Here is a 21,419-nt window from a genome sequence, read left to right on the forward strand (position 1 = left end):
ACGAATTTTAAAAGCAATTAAAAATGTATTTCGGAAAACCTATAAATAAATATCTTGAAAAAATATTTAACTTCTTTCAATCTTTGGATACTTGTGTTTTTGACTGTGCTCGACTTGTAAATCAATGTAGGGGAGAGGGGGGCATAGTGGGGTACCGGGGCATAGCGGGGTAACACTCCTGCTGCTCAAATCAAACGCCGTAAAAAAAGTCGAATAGCGTGTTTTAATTGGTTGTTAGTTGACAGTTAACCATGTGTGTTTTATAAAACAAAATGTGAAAAACTATATGTTTTATAAAACAAAATGTGAAATTCAGTGTTTTTGTTAAAAAATTCGCGAAGTTAGGGAGCAAGTTTTTTTCAAATCTAGTCATACAAATGTAGTGGCTAAATATGATGAACCTGCTCATTTATGTGCAATATGCATTGATGCCTAAGTAATTTTAAAATGTTACTTTTTCTAAATAGGTACACAGTTGTTCAAAAATTTGATTTTCCCATAGGGTACCCCACTTTACCCCTATGTGCGGGGCAAAGCGGGGCAAATCCCATTTTTTAAAATAATGCTCACATGTCGTAAGTTTTTTATGGTAATCAAAAAAAGTACAACAAAAATCATCCGCAATACATTAGTCTATAATATTTAGTAAAAAAAAATTGTTAATTTCTATTATTTTAACATGCGTGGCTAATTGATTGTTAAGTACCCCACTATGCCCCCCTCTCCCCTACCTACTTTTTTAAATTTCTAGAGTTTTGTCGATTAAAGTTGGTCAGTTGCTTTTATCAAACTTGCACGTCAGCAGTTTTTGACAAAATTTGGTGTTTGGGAATAAATTGTGTTTTTGATAATTTTTATCAACACCAAGATTTGAGCCAACAATTTTATTAAAAAACGGTGATGAAAAATATTAGGAATAGTTCCGAAAGTAAAAATGTAATTAGCGGTTTTAAGTCAGAATTATCGGATAAAGTTTTTGAAATAGAAAATGTTCCCAATAATACACATTTTATAATTGCGGAAAAAAGGTCTTCTAATTTAAAACTGGAAAATACGAAATGTAAAATTAATGCGTAAATAACAAAATTTTGTGTGAAAAACAATGAATTATACCGAGTCCGGCAACAGTAATAATCACCCTCAAAATCGTTTTTAGTTTCAAAAATAAATATTTGCAATTTTGCATTCGCTTTATCAAGCTTAACAATCTAAAGCAAAAATTTGCGATGCGTTAGAAGAGTAATTTTTAGCGATGTTTGAGTTTTTGCGTAAATACTCGCGAATTGTTTTTTTAACATAACTGTGACCAGCTTCATCTTAAATTTAATGTAACTGAGCATAAATTGCTGTTTTAACAAGTTAGTTTTCAAAACTATGACGGACAGTGGCAAACTACATCAATTTTTTACAAGTCACTTCAATTTTGATTAACGTTGATTGTTGCACTTTTTGGATACTAAATAGAAATAGTTAATTATTTACATTGAAAAATAAGAACTTAGGGCCCGATTTTAAATCAGTGGCGTAAAATTGCGTTGTCGCAGTTGAAGATACCTTTGCTCCCTACCATCGCTAAAGAATTATTTACAATGTCAGGATTAATATGAAGGTTTACTGCCTTAATTACTTAAATATTTTTAACACATTTATATTAAAATATATATATATATATATATATTGAATGGTTCCAAAAACCCTCACAAATAGATAAAAATTACACTTTTAAGGCGTCGCGACGCCAAAACTATCGGTGATAAAGAACAAGTTTTTGCGTCATCTTCTAGAGCTTCTTCGATTATCCATTAGCGTATGTAAATTTTTAAAATTTTACCTCTAAGACAATTTTGGGGGTGACCACAAATGTTGCCGGACCCTGTATCAGAGATAATAAAATATTATTTCTCAATACACTAGCTACAAGTACCTTCGATATTTGTTGCCGAGAGCGACCAGTTGGGTCTTTACCTGCTTTTACCCGATAGCAGTTTATTACAATTGGGCGGAACGTCAGTGACCCCCTAGTGAGCGGTCGTAAATCATGAGATTTGCATAAGATGATTTGCGTTAGTTGTACTGTTGGTTGCCTATTTTTGATTTGTTTTTTTATTAATAACTTCAAAATTATAGCATAATGACAAAAACAAAAATGTCACCTCCATAGAGGTTTTAATTCTCCACATGTTGGTATTTTTTTTAACTTCGTAGGTTGCTTCATATTCCTTAAAAACGAAAAATGGGAATTTCAGTTTTTAATTATTTAAAGTCAAATTTTTCACTTTTTCAAAATTCGAAGATGTCACCTCCATAGCTCTACCTGAGACGCATACATACAGAGGTCGAGCGATTTTTCAAAGTCCAAAATGCGCTTCAAAAACGAAAAATCGTAAGCCATATACGGGTATATGCGTAGCGTAGACCCTTAAAATTAAAGTCGATTTTGGGGGTGGACACAAGTGTTGCCGGGCCCTGTATACATAGAGGTACCCTAATAATAATTTTAAAATATCGTCTACCCATTCGATTTAATCGACATTTTTGATAAAAACAACGTTTTTAAAAAATTGTTTCCTGACTATATGGAATGTTTACTGAATTTAAATTTTTTCGTTTCATTTAAAAACATACAAAGCTCTAAATTTGTCCAATTAGAGTCATTCAATCCAGTTTTATGTTTCGGCCAAATGATTAATTTGTCACTAAAACTAGTACAAAAAAAAAGTACTGCAATTTGGTTTGAAAAAAAAAAGAGAAACAGATTTTTAATAAATATTCAAAATGACCAAAATGTTGAATAAAAGAAACATATAACCGGCATAATAACGAAAGCTTTATTGTGCGGCAAATGTTTGTTTTCTCATCTACAAGCAACTAATCCACCGGTATAAAATAATAACTGTCAGTTTGACGTTAATCAAAAAAATTCCTTGGATGAGTTTAATTCAAAATTAGGTGGTCCTTTACAAATTGACTTTTGCTTGGTTACAAATAAACCCTTCTAGCTCTTAAACGATTAAAGAAAACTTAAAAAAAAATCGAAACATTATTTTTCACGGCTGCCTCTTTGGCCGCAACGTTACCTGACCACTGACATACATAAAGTCCAGCTCATTGCTATCAGTCTACTCTCCTGTGTAAGTTTTCGAAAATTTTTGGGTATAAATCAGGCTTTTAAATCTTTAGGGAGAAAATTAGGGAAATATTAAATGTGGCGTTTTTTGAGGTTAACACGTTGTCAAAGTTGAGTGTATTAATCAATAATTAATTAAACATTTGTTGCAACAGGAAGTTTTTAATTTTACACTTATTTTTCGATATACAATTAAATGAGGCTGCTTATTAATCTAATGACAGAGATTGAAAAAGTTTTGTTTTTTTTTTTAAATTTGAAGAGTTTTGGTCCATAAGACAAGTCGCTCTTCATTATGAACTAGATAAGTACCGTTGTAGAGTAAACAATTGCAACAAAAAGAGACAGTCAAGGTCCATGTTCGGGACGACCGAAGGTTTCAATGGCCGAACAAGAACTATTTCTTTTGGACAGTTTACAACAAAACCTTTAATTCGGAGAAGAATGCTGTTTTTGAAACCAGTTTTCCTGGATCGTGGGCAATAGTATGTCGGCGCGTAAGGAAAATTAAAAATTACGCAGGTTTTGAAAGTGTTTTCGGGCAAAAAGGTATTTAAATCAAGCAATGATGGTCGTATACGTGTCTATTTATCTAAACCATAAAGAGTCATAAAAACCACTAACAGATTTTGAACATTATGTCAGTTTCATAAAAGATAACCTAAATTTCAAAATACATGTTCTCAAAATTATAAAATTCATAAATAAAAATATGAAAAAATTGATTTTAAGAGTACAAACTAATAATTTTGAAATTTTAATTGCAGATTTATCTGTTTTGAATTAAGCAAAAAATGTTATTCCTTTGTCATTTTTTTGTAAAATAAAAATTAAGTTTTTTTCCGTCTTGTGAACTCAATCCGGGGACATACTGTATAATAATTGGACTATAAAATAGTTCGATCTTAAGCTCCTTAGATAGGAGCTTAAGATCCAACCATTATATATTCTAATAAAAAAGTTCAAACGTGGAATTTAAGACAATGAAAGTTTTTAAGAAGTGTAGTAAGTTTGGATTAGATTAGATTTCGTGAAAAACACATCCATATAAAGTTGACTGGTGTAGAACACCACGAAAATAAAACGTTATGGTTTCACCGAGAAGCATGTTTTATGACAATCTCCAACGATTTTTCAAGTAGTTTACCCTTGGCAAATTCACCTTTATGTGTGAAAAATACAACACAGAAATGTTTATGCACATGTCATATGCATCCCTGCTTCGATGTAATCATTTCAGCTGACGCTACTCATATTTATTTGCATTATATGCGCGTGAATAAATTGGAAGACGCCATATTAAAAATTCCCGACAGATCTTCAACGTAAAGTTTGGTGAAAACCGAACGCAGCAATTTAGTATGAACAATAATATTTATTTACAATTGGACCTGGCAAATTCAGTGGTCTCTCAGTTGAAATGAAGTTCACAACTTTGCAATGTAATAAAAGGCAAGGTTGAAATAACAATCACAGGCTATTGCTGCGAAATTTCCATTTAATGAAACGTTGTTGAACGAGGCAAGAAAAAACAGTCTGGATGGATCTACTTCGCGTTTATACCCGTGCTAAAAGTTTAACTTGTTTCAAGTTTCGAGTCCGGTATAATACAAATGATTTATGGTCTTTTGCATCGAAATAAAGAGTTAGCACACTATGCATCTGAACCAATCTACAGATTACAGATTAAGCCCTCTATAGTTTTCCCTGAAGACTGCTTGGGAGTTTGAGGGTGGAGGTGTGGATTAGAGATCCGCATGGCTCTGTCCTACCCCGGCCGAAGTGCATAGGAAATAGCGCAAAACGCCATTACTTTTTACGGCCACAAATTAACAGTTGGAGTTTTGATTTTTTTTGTACGTGTAGATAACATCGAAGTGTACACGGGAAACTCCTTGATTTTCAAAATGTCTTTATAAATTTATTTTAAAAAAATAAAAACTGAAAAAACGCCATGTCGTTTCACGGGCACAGTTTTAGGAATTTTTGCTTGAACAACGACTCAATAGAAGAGGAATTTTATTCTACATCCGGGAAACTCTTTGGATTTTTCCCCACATGAATAGTTTCTTTAGAAAAAATAAAATGTAACGTAAAAATGATTCCCAATTTTCTAAAAGTCGGCAACCAACACTTCAATGTTCTCATGATTTACAGCCCCTAACAACAGAGGGTCTCTAAACCTTATCAAGGTTCGATGACTACAACTCGGCCGACCGGCGATTGACCATTGGGACCCCAACTTTATACCTATTTTCTACCAAGAATTGAAGACTGCCGCATCTGAATATAATAACATTTTAACCCTCACGCAAGATTTCTAAAAATAAATTTTAATACATTTTGTCGACATTTTAATAAATTAGATTAACGATTGCAAAAGATTTTCAATCGTTAATCTAATTAAAAAGTTACTGTTCAAAACCTTTTTTTTCTCAGTTGAGTGTGGTATTTTGAGTTTAGATTTAGTGCAATCAAACTCATCTTTGTTGACAAAAAATTCGCTTTTGACTCTTGAAGTAGACAATTAACATTGCATTTAAATAGTCTATTCTATATAGGACAACGGATTAATTGCATTTCATACATTGATTTTTATACATTTTATTGCATCTTTGACCATTTGGTCCTTTGCCGCAACCAGAGTGGAGTGCTCAAGTAGCCATAAGACCAAAAAGGTCAGCACCGAGTCGTCTCCCATACATGACCGTCAGGTTGAAATAAAAAGATTAGACGATTAAAAGCTTTTTAGCGCTCGTGTAACTTTTTGATTTTTAGATACCAGCAGAGCTCTATATTGTTACTTCTGTGTTTTGGCAATATCCTCAACTTTGTTGAAATAATTACACAAAACATAATTTTACATTATACATCTTTATACATATCTCAAGTTGTGCTACTGAAGCAACTTTTTAAACTTTTCCAAACTGATGAACACATTCATTGAGGTGGACATTTGTACTCAATTTTTGAAATATTTAGTTATGTCAAGATATGTAATTTTTTAATTTTTCGTGATGCTTATAAAATGTAGGGGAGAGAGGGGCATAGTGGGGTACCGGGGCATATCAGGGTAATACTCCTACTGCTCAAATCAAACGCCGTGAAAAAAGTGGAATAGCGTGTTTTGATTGGTTGTCAGTTGACAGTTAACCATGTGTGTTTTATAAAACAAAGTGTGAAAACCTATATGTCTTATAAAACAAAATGAGAAATACAGTGTTTTCCTTAAAAAAATTCGCGAAGTTAGGGAGCAAGTCTTTTTCAAATCTAGTCATACAAATGTAGTGGCTAAATATGATGAACCTGCTCATTTATGTGCAATATGCATTGATGTCTAAGTAATTTTAAAATGTTACTTTTTCTAAGTAGGTACACAGTTATTCAAAAATTTGATTTCCCCATAGGGTACCCCACTTTACCCCTAGGTGCGGGGCAAAGCGGGGCAAATCCCATTTTTCAAAACAATGCTCACATGTCGTAAGTTTTTTATTGTAATCAAAAAAAGTACAACAAAAATCATCCGCAATACATTAGTCTATGACATTTAGTAAAAAAAAATTGTTAATTTCTATTATTTTAAGATGCGTGGCTAATTGATTTTTAAGTTCCCCACTATGCCCCCCTCACCCCTATATAGTTTTTTTGATGTCCCGTATAAAAAGTAAAAACAAATTAGTGTTAAAGTTTAATACACAGTAACACTTAGAATCCTTCTAGTGATGGATATCTTTTATAATTTTAAAACTCACGTTAATATAAGTAGTTGACGGCAAAAGTACAACTACACAAATTTTAATAGCTATTTGTGTATTAAGAGCGGAAAAATTCACATTGCTGATTGAAGGAGACAAAAAGTCTAAAGTAGCGCAGCAACCTCTGGAAATCGGCAATTTGAATTTGCGCTCGAAATACACACAATATTTTTTCTACAATCTTGCATTTTCCGCGATTAAAAACAACTTCTACATCTAATTTTAGATGATTAAGACTCAACCGCACACCACCTTCTATGTTACCATGGAAAAAGATACCTATGGCATAAACGATTTATCGAAAAAAAAAATCGTGATCGAGTGTTTTTTCAATTTTATAAAAAAAATTGTAGCTCTAGAACATATTCTTTACCTACCTGTAATATTTTGTGTTATTCGAAAGTACCCAAATATCTGTTTTTAAATTTAGTGGAATTAATTTTATTAAATACCAGCGAATGCGTTGAAGCACAAGAAATGACAAGATGAACTTATATCAAAATCTAATTTATTTAAATTTATTATCAATTAAAACACAGCCTGACAAAGTTTTAGTAGCCAAAAAACGTTATGTTCTATAGGTAGCCCACCTTTTGATAAAACATATGCCGGTAACCGCAAGTCACCACCAAATTTTATATTTAATTTTAAAAGTAAAATTTCATGACTTTGTAAGTTTTAAACATTTTTGTTTCCAAAATAAAAGTCTTTACATTGTCAAATACAATCAATTTCAAATTACTGTAAAAAAATCGAATTTTGTAATAAACAGTAAAAAAATCGTATCAAAGTTGGCGGCTAAACAAGTTATGATTTGCATATAATTTTTTTTAATTTTAGTTTTTATATGTATTTTAAATATTGATAACCATATATACATAAAAATAGAAAAAAAAATAGAAAAAGAATCTCTTTTTTATGTTTTTTTAACTCCTTATGTTAAAAAATTGACGTAACAAAAAGAATGTGAAGGTTTTGAGGTAAGGATGTCCTTTGGGTATGTGCTTTGTTTGGATTACATAACACATTCAAAATTAATTTGAAGTTGTCGCACAGTGTAATTTTGAAAATAAAATTTTTATGGTACACATTTTTAACGAAACATTTTTCACTTGAAATATAAAGTTTATTTGATGATTTATTATTTCTCTTTATTATTCATTTATTATTTTCGAGGGACATACTATTTCGAAATCGAGAAAACGTTCGAAACAAACTCCAAAGCAAGGCAAATTCATCTGCCTGGTTTATTGCTGAACTGTGGTAGAAAATATGCTAATTGTACAGACGATTTTCACCCTTATAGATGATTGGCATGTGTCAAATGGTTAGTATGTTGGGTTGCATATTTTTCAAAACACGAATTTTAGTTGAGGGGTAGAACAGCCTTAAATTAGAATTAATTCCTCTCCAAATTTCAAGTCAATGACATGTAGTGATTTATTTATCTTACAATATAGTTCATGTAGATAATTTTATCGCAATGTAAGTGCACAAACAAGTTTTGTTCTATACAGCTATCTAGCTGACAAATTGCATAGTTTCTATTTTGAAATGTTTGTGCTGTTTAAACCAAAATTCCATTTAATTATGTTACAAGCTCTTAGTTAAAATATCAAACATCAGCGCACATCAAAGAATTCGATTATGAAAATAATAAACACTAATTTTATTATAAACAAATTGAGTAAATAATTAGCGGGCGCACTAAACCGGTTTTAGATCAAAAAATGCTAGAAATACATTAGCAAAATTAGTCAAATAGGTACAATATGACAACAATGCGAGCATACCGCAGCCAAGAATTTGCAACATCAAGCAGCGTTGCTAAGAAACAAGAAATCCCCGTAAAGAACCCACAAAAAAAATCCTTTCCTCCTAATAACAATGTTGCCAAATCACCTGAGCTCAAAATCTCATCGCAATATCTTTTGATTAGAAAAAAATTAGAGTAATGTTTCGTCATAAATCAGCTTGAAAAGACACTTTTTTAATTTAAATAGACGTCAGAACCGTTTCTTTTCATTTTAAATTTCGCACCCTTAAACTATGTATAACCAACTTCCAAGGGTGCGAAATTTGACCAGTAATTTCAATTCCGGTCTTTTAATTTGATTGCATGAAAATTAAGACTTCAAATGTCAATATTTAAGATTAAAAAACCTCCACATACTCGAGATCCCGCAGATTGCACTCGAAACTGGCATAGTTTGCATCAACATTGTGCAAGTTCAGCTTCTGTCCTTGCTCCACCCCAACCGCCAACAGGATATCCTGTTCTAGGGCCATCGGACAGACCCCATATCCGCAATAATCCACATGTTCTCCTATCAAATTCACCCTGTAATGAAAAAAATCGGAGAAAATAAATTTAGAGATTCCCTTTTCAAGCTCACCTTCCAGGAACACGAATATAAAATTCCGGGTTTTTGCTGTAAAGAGCGGCAAAAGCTCTGGTTAGTTCTTGAGAACGAACGGTGTCCGGAAGTTCACGAACAGGCACGTTTTCGCTGTCTTCATTGGGCATTTTTGAAAGAGGCGATTGAATGTGTTTAATGCAGGTTGGACACCTGAGGAATGATTACAGTTTGGAAAACTCAGATTGTGTGAATTTTATCATTTTACACGTCGACATAAACATAACCTGAAATCTAGGGAGTTATCCGGAATAAAATAATAGTCGAGTATGTGTGGCGGCTTCTGGCGTGAAGTAGCTGCAACAGGCGTAGATTAGAACAACAAACTCTATATTTGACAAAATCGTACAGTTCAACCAACGCTCGCAAAATGGTGGAGAAGAAGGAAAGTGGCGCTTACTTCAAATTGTAAACCGAAAATCTCGGAAAAATCTCGTGCTGCATTTCTAAAGGGATTCTTAAAAGAAATTGGACTGATGTGCTGTTGCGGCAACCCACGATTCAATTTTATATACATATCGTCGGTTAAGAGTGTGATTTAAAGATGATAAGATAATACAATACACTAGGGTATTATTGATAACATAATAACTTTATGTAACCATTTTATTTAAATAAAATAAAAAATAAAACGGCGCTAAGGTCACTAGATCAAAGTTTCTGTTTTATAAGGTACCGCTATTAGTGACAAAAAGAAAGACAACGATATCTTCTGTCTATCTCTACATGCGCACTAAATGACATGGAAATTTTGTGTTGTTTGTATGGACACATTGCTTTATGAATTGTCAATTCTTGTCAAATATCGTTTGCAATAAAATGTGCGATTTCTCAAAACGAATCGTTATGGTGTTTTTGTTTCCTCCGCCGTAAGTAAATACTATTTGACATTTTATGTACGACGACTTTCCACTAATTTCAGAAAACTCCAAATAGAAGGTAGATGGAAGCTCTATCGAAGCCGACAATCATTGTGACATTGGTTAAGCAGTACGTATTGGGGGAATACTAAAGTTGGTTTTTGTATATGAACCCTTGAGTACTTCTTATAAGGTTATGGAATTTTGTACCTGTTAGTTTACGAATTCCGTGAACTAAATTTAAATAATGTTCCCCCAATTTGTCTTCAATCGCTTTTGTATCTCAATAGCCCCAATACCAACATGAACTTCTTGCATTCAAGCGAATAACTCGTTCATCTTATTGTTAATATGAGTTGAAAATCAAATCTATGGACAAGAAAATGGAAGAAGGAAGGCCACTCACATGTGGCACTAGCTATGTACATCACGTAACCTGCGTTATGAACAGAAATGTTTCAATGGCCTAAAAAATAAGCAAAAATCTTGTAAAGTGTAAGTTTGTCGGCCTCAACGGGAAACGTTATCAAAATGTGTTGTAGAACCAACTGACTTGCTCCCTTAATCTAAAAGAGGCACCTCAAAAAACAGCAGAGGGACAAGATACAGTCATTGCACTGAACACTGCAGATATGCAGCCTCAGGAGGGAGATACCGCATCGCTTTCAACATCAGCGGCAGAAGATGATTGGCTTGAAGCCACTGCTGCTTCCTCATAATGAAAGGGAACACTGAAAATGCAATGGAACAAGAAATACACATAAGATAGGCAAAACAGGTTCTATAGTTCTAAGTGGCGTACGAAGGTCCTTAAACACATGGGTGCTAACTCATAGCTATACATTCATAGAGAAAATGTAGTAGAATAAAAGATTTGATTAAAATTATTTTATTGTCGTTAAGTTAGATGCTCCACTATTTCTTTGGTTTTTGGATATAACGTTGAATCTTCATTTTACCTGAAAGAAATTCACAAGGTTTCATTGCAACAATCTGTATTTCAGTGTTGTGCACCCTATAGTTTTCCACATTCAAACTTCTCAACTATTCAACTTCTTCCAACTATTTCATATACTCTCAGTTATTTCCTCACTATACGCGTCACTTTCATTTTCCATGTAGGTATGTCCGTCCTAATGCTTTTTCTCAGTTCTTCTTAAGGTCTTATAATTTTTATATTTCTCGCTACAGTTCACAACATATAAAGAATTTATAACACTTATGCCCTTACTGTATACAGGTGGAATCGTTGAAACAATGCCAAAGACAACGCTAGAGGCTCAAACACATGACTCGCGCTTCAATGGAATTGATCGTAATGTTGGTTTGCTCACTCACTTCTTACGTATTCAAATGGTCTCCTGCAGTGTTAGAAATAGATTTAATTTTGTATTTTAGGGTGTTAAATAATTTTGCCATAACCTTAATATTTGCTCCTGATATTCGTTTTGTTGATGTTGATGATAATTGCAGTTGTTCTGTATAAACTCAATCAAGATCTTAAACATTCTACTTCTTCAAACTTGTAAACTCTTTCTTCTTAATAGTCCCTTTAAAATATCACATGTACTTTATTTTCTGCTCATGTATTTGCTACTTCCATTTATGCAATGCTTTCTCTCAGTTCTTTTTACATCACATCATTATTACCACATTGTCTGCATAAGCTACAATATAAAAAGTGCTGATAGCATATTCTAATTAGGACGTTACTGCATACAGGTCGAATTGTTGGAGATTGCCAAAGACAGTCCTTGAAGTCCAAGAACTTTACTGAGTGTTGCTCTTCCTTAACGTGGCAAAATGTAATCGGTCCTAATGTCGATTAGCTCACCTCTTACGTATTCACATAGTCTGTTATAACCAATTTTCTTCTTGTACCTACGGTTTATTTAAGTGTATTTTAAACAAATACATTTAAGATAACCTTAAATTTTGTCAATGACAAATTTTACGTCAACAATTTTATGACAATTCCCTAGAATCTTGCGTCTCGTTCTAACCCATTGCTTTATGGACTATGTCTGTCTCTCTTGAATTGCGCACTGAAAACTAATAGCGGTACCTTATAAAACAGAAAGTTTGATCTAGTGACCTTAAACGGCGCTATTGCGCCGCGCTATCTCGCGGCGAGAAGCTGAAGGACCACCCATGCTACCTACTCATGACAACGACTGTGGAATGTCGGTAAGCTTTCCCTACTGATTGTATTCCTATGCTGTGTGGTTGAACCAAAAGACTGATGAAGTGTGAATCAAGATTCTTTTAATGACGATGCAAGCGCCACGCGGCGTGAGCCTCATGTATTTATTCTATAGCAACCTTTCACAGTGTTCTGTTTTACGTCGAACACATTTTTTGCCAACACAGCAAGGTCTTTCAGATAAGAACTTCGGAGGGACGAGGAGAGATGTCACTACATCCCTCAAAACCACATAACGTACCTCTATGATTAAAATGATAAAAATGACATTACCAACTAAATTTTAATCTCAAGAATCAGTCCCAAGTTGATTTTGTTTAGTTTGCTGTTTATTTCTTTTAATTTATTAATAAAACGTAATCTAGAAATAAAATTTGATTTTTGTATGACGAATATTCCCTCATTCATCCATCGCAGGCGTCCTTAAAATCCAATTTTAAACTACGTTCCGAGTAAATCCCAACATCTTCCGCGTGAACGATGATGGAAGAAAGGTCAAAACTAGCACGACACTGCAAGCAAATTAACGTTTAGCGACGCGGAAAATATAGCGGGTCGGGCGCTTGTATCCATATTGTATGTATGTAACCGATTTCAGGGAGCTTTGGTAAATCCTCCGTTCGCGTTTTATCAGTGTAAGGGGGTTAGAACTGCTGTATTTGCAGAAACAGGATTTTTATTATGACTATAACTTCGTTACGCCACATTTTGATTCTTGGATCTCGCTCTTATAATGCCAACATTTATTCATGTCAATTGTTTCCGTGTCGTTATCTTCATGACCGCAGGAAATTGCTACAATTATTTCTATGCTTATTTACATAAGCGTTGGAAGATTGGACGAGACGCTTAGGGGTTGTTGTTTGTTGTGTTTTGAAGCTGTTGGAAATTTATTCGGAGGTGAAAAAACTCTCGCTTTATTATGAGTATGAGTGTTAAAATTATACATGTCTAACCTACAATATCGATAACGACAATGTAATTTGTCGCTAATGAGAGCGATTTTGAAGATTTTTATTTTTTTGATTCCATTTATACATATTTAGATTATGCAAACTGTCATCATTTAATCACTTCTTTTTATCTTTCTAAGTTGCTTCAAATTTTTAAACTTTAACTTTTGGTTTTTCTATTCTTTTCTCATATCCTTCAGGGTTTTTTTTTTAATTTTCAAGTGTCAAAGTTTATGGGTTTGGTTATCTATTTATTTCATCGCCAAATATCATGCCAAAATTGTTGACCTTTCGGTTAATACAATCTTCAGTTCTTGGGTCCATAATTCTCAAATTTGAGACACTTGTTGCATTATTTTGCTCAAAATTTGATTTTAAGGTTTTCAAGATTTTAGTTTTTAGAATTTTGGTCTCTTCGCGTTTTACATTTGCAAGTTTTTATTTAAAATTTTTGAAATAATCTGAATAATTCCAGATACTAGAAAACCTGAAACCTGTTATCAATGCGGTAGTTAAAAAATCAAAATCAAAGATTTTTAAAATGTCAATTCAATTTCGATTCTGTGAGCTTGGGAACTTGACATTAATTAATAAGGTGGGCAGTTTTGCTTACTCATAGTCAAAGAATCGCAAATTTTTATGTACAGTTTCTAAAGTATTTCTCATTCAGAATGGTGTTATCTACAATAGTATTGACCAACGGCACCCTGTGTGAGAAATATATTTTTAAATTGATTAAATTTGGCTTAGACTTTTATTGAAAAAAATCTTTCTATTTAAAGAAGGATAAAAGGATGTGGCAGCTAAAGGTCTTTTAAAAGAAAATAATAAAAATAAAAAAGTTCGAAATTAATTTATTATTTTAACAAGAACATATTGAATTAGATATAATAAAAAATAAATCATAAACGACAAAAATTGCAAACATACAACAATAAAACACAAAAAAACTACGTAACACGCAAATACACAATTAATTTTTCAAAAAGTAAAGTAACCCAAAAGCTATAAGGCTATATTGCACTAATAAAAATTTTGACCGTCAATTATCATTTCTTTTGTACCCTTATCGGCAAGCGCGTGTCCCAACAATAAATCATGGTTTGCCTGAACTTACCAGAACCGGCTTAAAATATTTTAGTAATCATAAAATTAGGATTTATCTGCGGTGCTAAATTTACCATTTATTACATTCTTTAAGAAAAACAATAGAAATGTGGGTAATCTGCGATTAATAATAATCTCTTTGTCCAAGTTTGATGTAATTCATGCACATGTTTCTGTAATTTTTAAATATTATTAAGCCGGGACTGGTCGAAGTGACCAAAGTAAGCGCTGCGGTACAACCAGATGGTTTACAACTCTGGGATGTTTTCTATTGTAGACAAGTTAACTTTTACACAATGGGATAATTTTACTGCTGCTATATAGCCTTATACCTTTTGGGTTACTTTATTCAATAACTAGATGGCCAAATGTTTCCATGTCAACGAGTTTCTTTACTTAAAACAAAATTGTCTACTTTACTGTCTAAAAACGACTAAAAAATAGTGACTTTTTGTGACGTTTGGAGAATTTTTTTTTATCGATGCTTATGTCACGAGTATACAGCGTGTCCGGAAAATGGCGCACCATCTTTAAAAGGGGTCCGCCAGAATACCAAAAAATGTTAAAAAAAAATCCACACTCTATTTTTACAGTAGGAATAAAATTAAGAAAGTGGCAACATTGCTGAACTGTTCTCTCAGTAATTTAAATTTCCACTATTTAAAGCCATAGTAACGTTGCTATTGTATTGTTGACGTTAGTCAGGTCGGCTCATGATCGAGTAATGTATGGTTTCATGTGAATGAATGATGCCACACTGATCGGCATTGTTGATTCAAAAAATTAGTCCTCAGCCAATTTTCAAAAAATTTTTTTGCACCATTTTTCAATTTTTATTTATAAAAAAATGCGAAATTATCTGATATCAAATGTCAAAATAAATAAAATTTGACGTCTACTTTATAAACCAAAATCTGGTGCCCAAAAAGCGCATCGTAAATAAAACAATAGGTTAATTCTTTTTGAAATTCATTTCCTTAGATTTTGATTTATGCGCTTGCGTAATTGAAATTTTTTTAATTCTTTTCTATCAAATTTTTTCTCCTCTAATTGATTGTTTTATTTTTTGTCTACCTTTTTGTTTTTTTCAATTTTTTAAAAAAAGATATTTAAATATTAATTTAATGTTTCTTTTTTTTATTTTTAAAACTACTCTTCAATTTTTTAATTTCTTCGAATTTTTTAAAATCTTTAGTTTCCTTAGATTTAATTATTCATTTTCCCACATTTATTCCTTTGAGATTTCCAAACTCATTGGATGTTTTTTTTTTGTATTACAGATTTTTTCTAGTTCAGAAATTTATGTGGCCTTGAAGAATATACTTTTTTTTATTTTATACGAGAATTAATTTTCAATTAATGTATGTATACTGGATTGCGTACACCCATTTTTTGCATTTTGACACTGACAGATTCAAAAATTAATCAAAATGCCAAGAATTTTTGTGATAGCATTTGTCAGTTTGACCTACTCTAAAAAAACCCACAGTCACATAGCCAAAAAATCATCAAAATTCTGCTACTTGATATTTGAGGTGTACGCAAATTTATTTCAATCCAGTGTATGTAATTTGAAAAAGTTCTTTCAATTTCATTCAAACTTGAGAAAAATTTTGTAAACTGGGTATTGAAAAAGAGTAAACGACGAATTAAAAATTTAAGACTATTTTTTTTAATAAGGTCAAAATTTTTGACATACAAGGTGTCGGAAAGTCGCGCAACCGTGATACTGCATCATCGGACAACGTCGTAGATCACTGGAAAAATGTTAAAAAAGCCTATATCGTCAATTTTTCGAGATTTGATGGATTGAAGAGTAAAAGTTTAATGCCGAAATTAACGATTTCTGTGCAATAATTTCCCGTTGAAATAATTTGTTACTAAACAGACAATTTGTGCAAAGACATGTTGCAAAACAAATCGAAAAAATCTTGTGAAAAATGGCTGAGAATTGTTAACGAAATTTTGGAATCAACAATGTCGATTAGTGTGGCATTAATGCCAAAAATACAATAGCAACGTTACTATGGCTTTGAATACTGGAAATTTAAAAAAAAAAAAATTTTTAAATTTTTTAATTTATTTGGGAAACTGTTTACAACTGTGCCATTTTCCTATTTTTTTTAACATCTTTTGGTACTCTGGAAAACGACCTTTTAAGGTGGTGCGCCACTTTCCGACAGCCTGTATTTTGAAAAATTAAGAACCTAAAAATTAGAAGTTGGAAAATATCGAGCGTTAAAAAAAACACATCAGGCCACCTATGAGACTTTTCGTAGCGTAGGGCTCATGTTGAAATGGCACTTGACATTACTGTGTATTCCTAACCTCACTTTATTCACAGACTAAAAAAATAAATAAACGCAATTTATGAAAAAGTTGATTTTTAAGTGAGGCCATAAGTCGTAGGCTAAGGATTTGCAATGTTGCGGCCAACAATTATACAGAGTGTCCCAGAACTCGTGACCTAGAGAAAAAAAGGCTTATAGAGGCAACAATTCTGAACCAAAATTTTGAAAAAAATTTTTTACCTTAAAAATGATCGAGATAAGAGGAAAAAACAGTAGCCAATCCTGAAGGAGAACAGAATTTGAAAATCGGTATCTATGGACACAAACGATCATTCATTGGTCTGAGGATAAGCTTCCGGGATTGGTTGTTAATTTTTTATTCTTTCTCGAATACTATGAAACTTAAGCAATTTTTGTTTTGTAATTTACCATCTGTATTGCTGTCGGCACCTCCCCTTGTTCTCTGGGTTATGAGTTTTGGGACACTCTGTATAGTCAAAATTCTCAATAAATCTCTAGGATTTTAAGCATTTAAATTCGTGAAATTTTGGGATTTATGTAAGTTAGTCTTTGCTAATTCTCAATTCTTATTCACAATCAGCCAATCAGCAATCAGATATGCATGTACTTTAAAATTTATGAATGAAATTGAGAAATTGATAAACTGCAAATTTACTCAAATTATGCTGTACCTAGCACAAGTTATAAATTACAGTTGCGAGCTAAGTGAAGCGAAATTCGAAGGAAATTCCAATCTAGTTAATTCTAAGATACAAGGTGTTCTTGTTAACGAGGGTACACTACAGTTTGATAGGTGCTGGGTGGGTCTTAAACATCGCCAAATGAAATATGAAAGGGTACCATTTATGTGGGTTATTATTGATTTTGTATCTACAGAATACATTAGAACCATTTCACCCTCGAAGCATCTCTACACTTAATTTTCACAATAAATTGTCTCATACTGGAAATACCGCAATCATGTAACATTGAAAACTGCCCCGTTGCACAACGTCGCCAATTAATAACCTCTGAATGGCCCCATCAAGCAATTTCCCGCGATTAGAATGATGTGTGGTCTTGCGTCGTGTGTATTTCTCCAGTTAATACGAAAGAAAGCATCCCCTAACTCGATTGTAATCCATTGGGGTGGGAAAGTAAATAGGCTAGTGGCGAAAATCATCGCTGCGCGTAATCATGTGATATATGAGAAAATCTCGCGGTTAATTCGTGGGGTCTGTCCGAACTCCCTTTGGCTTGACGCCAAGCGACCACTTTTCATTACGAAACCGGCAGAGTTATGGCCACAAAAAGTGGAAAACACGCCCTAAACCACTCTCGAATAACATTAAAAATTACATAATTCAAAATCACGGTTCCGGTTTATGACACTTGTCTGCGTTCGCAGCAAATGGCTACTTCCGATTTAAAATGTTCGAACTGAGAGGAAATGCTTTCGGGGGTGATTCACAATGCTTTTGTAGCGGAAACGGAATAATGGCACTAGGACCAAAACAATAGATGCTTTTCTTATTTACCACTAAGAAGCTGATGGCCTCGAGCTTCCGGTCAAACAACGGACTGTTCCGGAATGCGCTTTTCAACAAGAAAAACCGCCAAGCTCTGCAGCAACTAACTCATCTTATACAGGGTCCGGCAACACGTCTTAAATTTTGAAGTTACAATTTTGAAAATTTGCATACGCTTATACATAGTTGAAAAAGCTCTAGAAGCTGACGCAAAAATTTGTTTGTTATCACGGTTTGGTTGGCGTCGCGACGCCTAAGAAGTATAATTTTTAGCGAATTTTTAGTTTTTGCGGAAATATTCGCGAATTCAATTTTTTTTCACTATAACTGTGGGACAAATATCTGAGTTTTCATTTTAAATCTAATGCAGATTGTGTTTAAAATTTGCGAAAAAAACGTTGTTTTATCAAGTTAGTTTTCAAAATTGTGATAGCGCAGCGACAAACTACGTTTACACCAAAATTTCATAAGTCAGTTCATCCACTCTTATAAAGGTTAATTTTGATTAACACGGGCATGTTGCACTTTATGGACACCAGAAATCGTTAATTAACATCGACAAAGCGACAATTTCACCAAGTAACACTTTTCTTAGAATCTAAAGTGAGCCAAAGGATAGATGTCATTTGTGACACAAGATGCTGACTGATGGGTGTAAACGTAGTTCTCAATTTTGACGTAATGAAATTGGAAACTAACTTGATAAAGCAGTATTTTTTTCTCAAATTTTGAATACAATTTGCATTGAATCTAAAATAACAACAGAGATATTTTTAACACATTTATATTAAAAAAAAATTAAATGAGGGGTTAAGGTGGCTCGGGAGTGACAAAAATCCTTTTTTTCGCTTTTTTTGCCACTTTTTTTCAAATAATATCAACTTGTTATACTAGGTGCTATATTATAACTTGGTTCACTTTTTTATAACAATATAAGAGCAAAAAAACGTGTTTTTTCGCTTTTTTTCGATTTTTTGGCTATTAATTTTAAACTAATATGGACATGTTATACAAGGTGTTTATAAATGTTTCTAGCATCAAGGGGGGCTTTGGAATTCCTGTCATGCGCTATTTTGCCGCTTTGTTTTCATAGTGAATATAACTATGGTCACAATTATTTTAAATGTCACTTACGTCTACGACTTTTCAGTTACGGTTTTGTGTCAAAATTTTAGATTTTCAAGCTTCAAACCACAACTTGAACAGTTTGTTTTCAAAACTAACTTTGTTCAATGATTGAGGTTAACTACAAATGTCAGTTGAAAAATCTAAACCCACATTAGAAACGAGCGGCAAATTTATTTGACATTTTATAGCCACCCTTGATGCTAGAAACATTTATAAACACATTGTACATCAAACTGTCTATTTTTTTTATTTTTGTAAGGAGGATGCTATGTTATAACTTGGTTTAGTTTTTTGTATCGTAATTAAAGCAAAAAAACAGGTTGTTAACCATGTTTTTTCATAATTTATACTCTAAATCTTCCTAGAATGTCAAAAAAATTGGTATGAACATTTGATATGTCAGTATAAAGGGCGCTAACTTGACAAATCATTTTAATCTTTTACATTTGTTTAAATATTAATTCTTTTACAAAATGCATAATATCTTCGAAAGAAATACCTAAAAGCGTGCAATCTTGGGTAAATAAATAGAAAAAAAATATCTACGTTGAATCCACCAAAATTTGCTTATAAACCTGGCTTTTTTTTTATTATAAATTATTATTATTTGTAAAGTTATTTGAGCAGTTAGTTCGCCTGTTTTACCGCTGGTGGCGCAAGAGAAATTTCGAAGTTTGCAGACCCCAAAATATTACCTGCTTCGGTTCACAAAATCATAACTATAATCGTTTTATGAACTCCTAATTTACTGAGACGAATAGCACATTTCTTCCCTTGAAAAAGATACTTTTTGTGGCGTACCTACATATTACTAATCATTCAAATTTAGTTGTGATATATTTTTTGTAATGTAAATAAAAATCAAGTTTTAAATAAATCAAAAATGGAATAAAATTTATTAAATGCTACAGATTTTTTTTTGCATCATGGAGATCTATTTTGACCAAACACAGAAAATCGCAAATCGTAAATTCAGTATGAACTAGTCATAAACAGAAATTTAAAAGAACTAAATCCGTACCTTCCCATAATTATAATATTTATTTATAATGGCAGGGGATGGGGTGGGTGTTATAATGTAGAGGGATGTCAACTAAAGGTTTTGAAAATTGCTAGGCAGGTACCTAATGACCTATGTATTCCCAAAGCTTCCAAATAATTGAAACTGTTTTGATAGCATAATGTAAAAATATAACATGACTCCATTTCACTTTTGTTAAAATTGTATTGGAAAAGGAAATTATGGACATTAAATTGCAAATTAAATTGTGCAAGAACATAATTGAGACCTATCATTTCAAAACGTTTTATGTGCCAATTTACGGAAAAACAGAATTTGTTTGGATTTGGCTTGAATAATACCAAATCTATGTCTTGCTGCAAGTGGTTTTGCTAAACATCTGCTACAAATTAAACAAGTGTGAAAGTCAAAACGTTGTCCTAAATATAAGCCAAGCAAAAATCAAGGTAAAAATCGAATCAGAAACCAAGACAAGTGTGGAAGAGAAAAAATGTCGAGAAATACCGGGGCACAATATGTCGATTTTTCGTCGAAAGACGAATTTTAAAAGTGTCTACCTTAGCTGGACTTACAATGTTTTGACGCGCATTAGTAGATGGACTTACAACGTTTTGGAAATTTGCGCACTTTTAAGATTTTTTTAAACATTAATAATAAACTTTTTTTCGATTTTCTTTTGCGGGAATTTTTTCAAAAACATTACAATAACATACAAAATTACAGATGCCCACTACAATCGATCTTCATATGAAGCACAAACGCTTTTCAGTAAACATTACAACTTTTCCATAATTACTAAATTGGATTAGAATAGAACTCTTTAAACTCTTTAAAAGCCAATTCCACAACTTCAACGAAGAAGTGGAAGATCATCTCATGGTCATCTGGCTCCCTCACAATTAACTAAAAATTACATCTTTAAGGCGTCGCGGCGGCAAAACTATCAGTGATAAAAAACAAATTTTTGCACCAGCTTCTAGAGCTTTGTCAACTGTGAGCGTATGCAAATTTTCAAAATTTTGTCTTTA

At 32.7% G+C, this 21,419-nt stretch overlaps 1 protein-coding gene across 1 annotated transcript in view; it reads right to left on the reverse strand.

The window, feature by feature from the left end:
* The window catches only part of Galk (N-acetylgalactosamine kinase), a 47,530-nt gene extending 37,950 nt beyond the window's left edge, over nt 1-9,580 (reverse strand). Inside the window, exons 1-2 of the mRNA XM_088030312.1 lie at nt 9,279-9,580; nt 9,056-9,223 (exon numbers count right to left, since the gene is read on the reverse strand). Of these exons, the coding sequence (XP_087886438.1) occupies nt 9,056-9,223; nt 9,279-9,409 (299 nt within the window). The 5' untranslated portion in view covers nt 9,410-9,580. The remainder of the gene's footprint in view (nt 1-9,055; nt 9,224-9,278) is intronic.
* Between the last annotated feature and the right edge of the window lie 11,839 nt (nt 9,581-21,419).

This window comes from Gnatocerus cornutus, chromosome 2, assembly GCF_029298725.1.
Source record: "Gnatocerus cornutus isolate USDA-ARS CGAHR chromosome 2, icGnaCorn1.1, whole genome shotgun sequence".
In the NCBI taxonomy this organism is placed as follows: Eukaryota; Metazoa; Arthropoda; class Insecta; order Coleoptera; family Tenebrionidae; genus Gnatocerus; species Gnatocerus cornutus.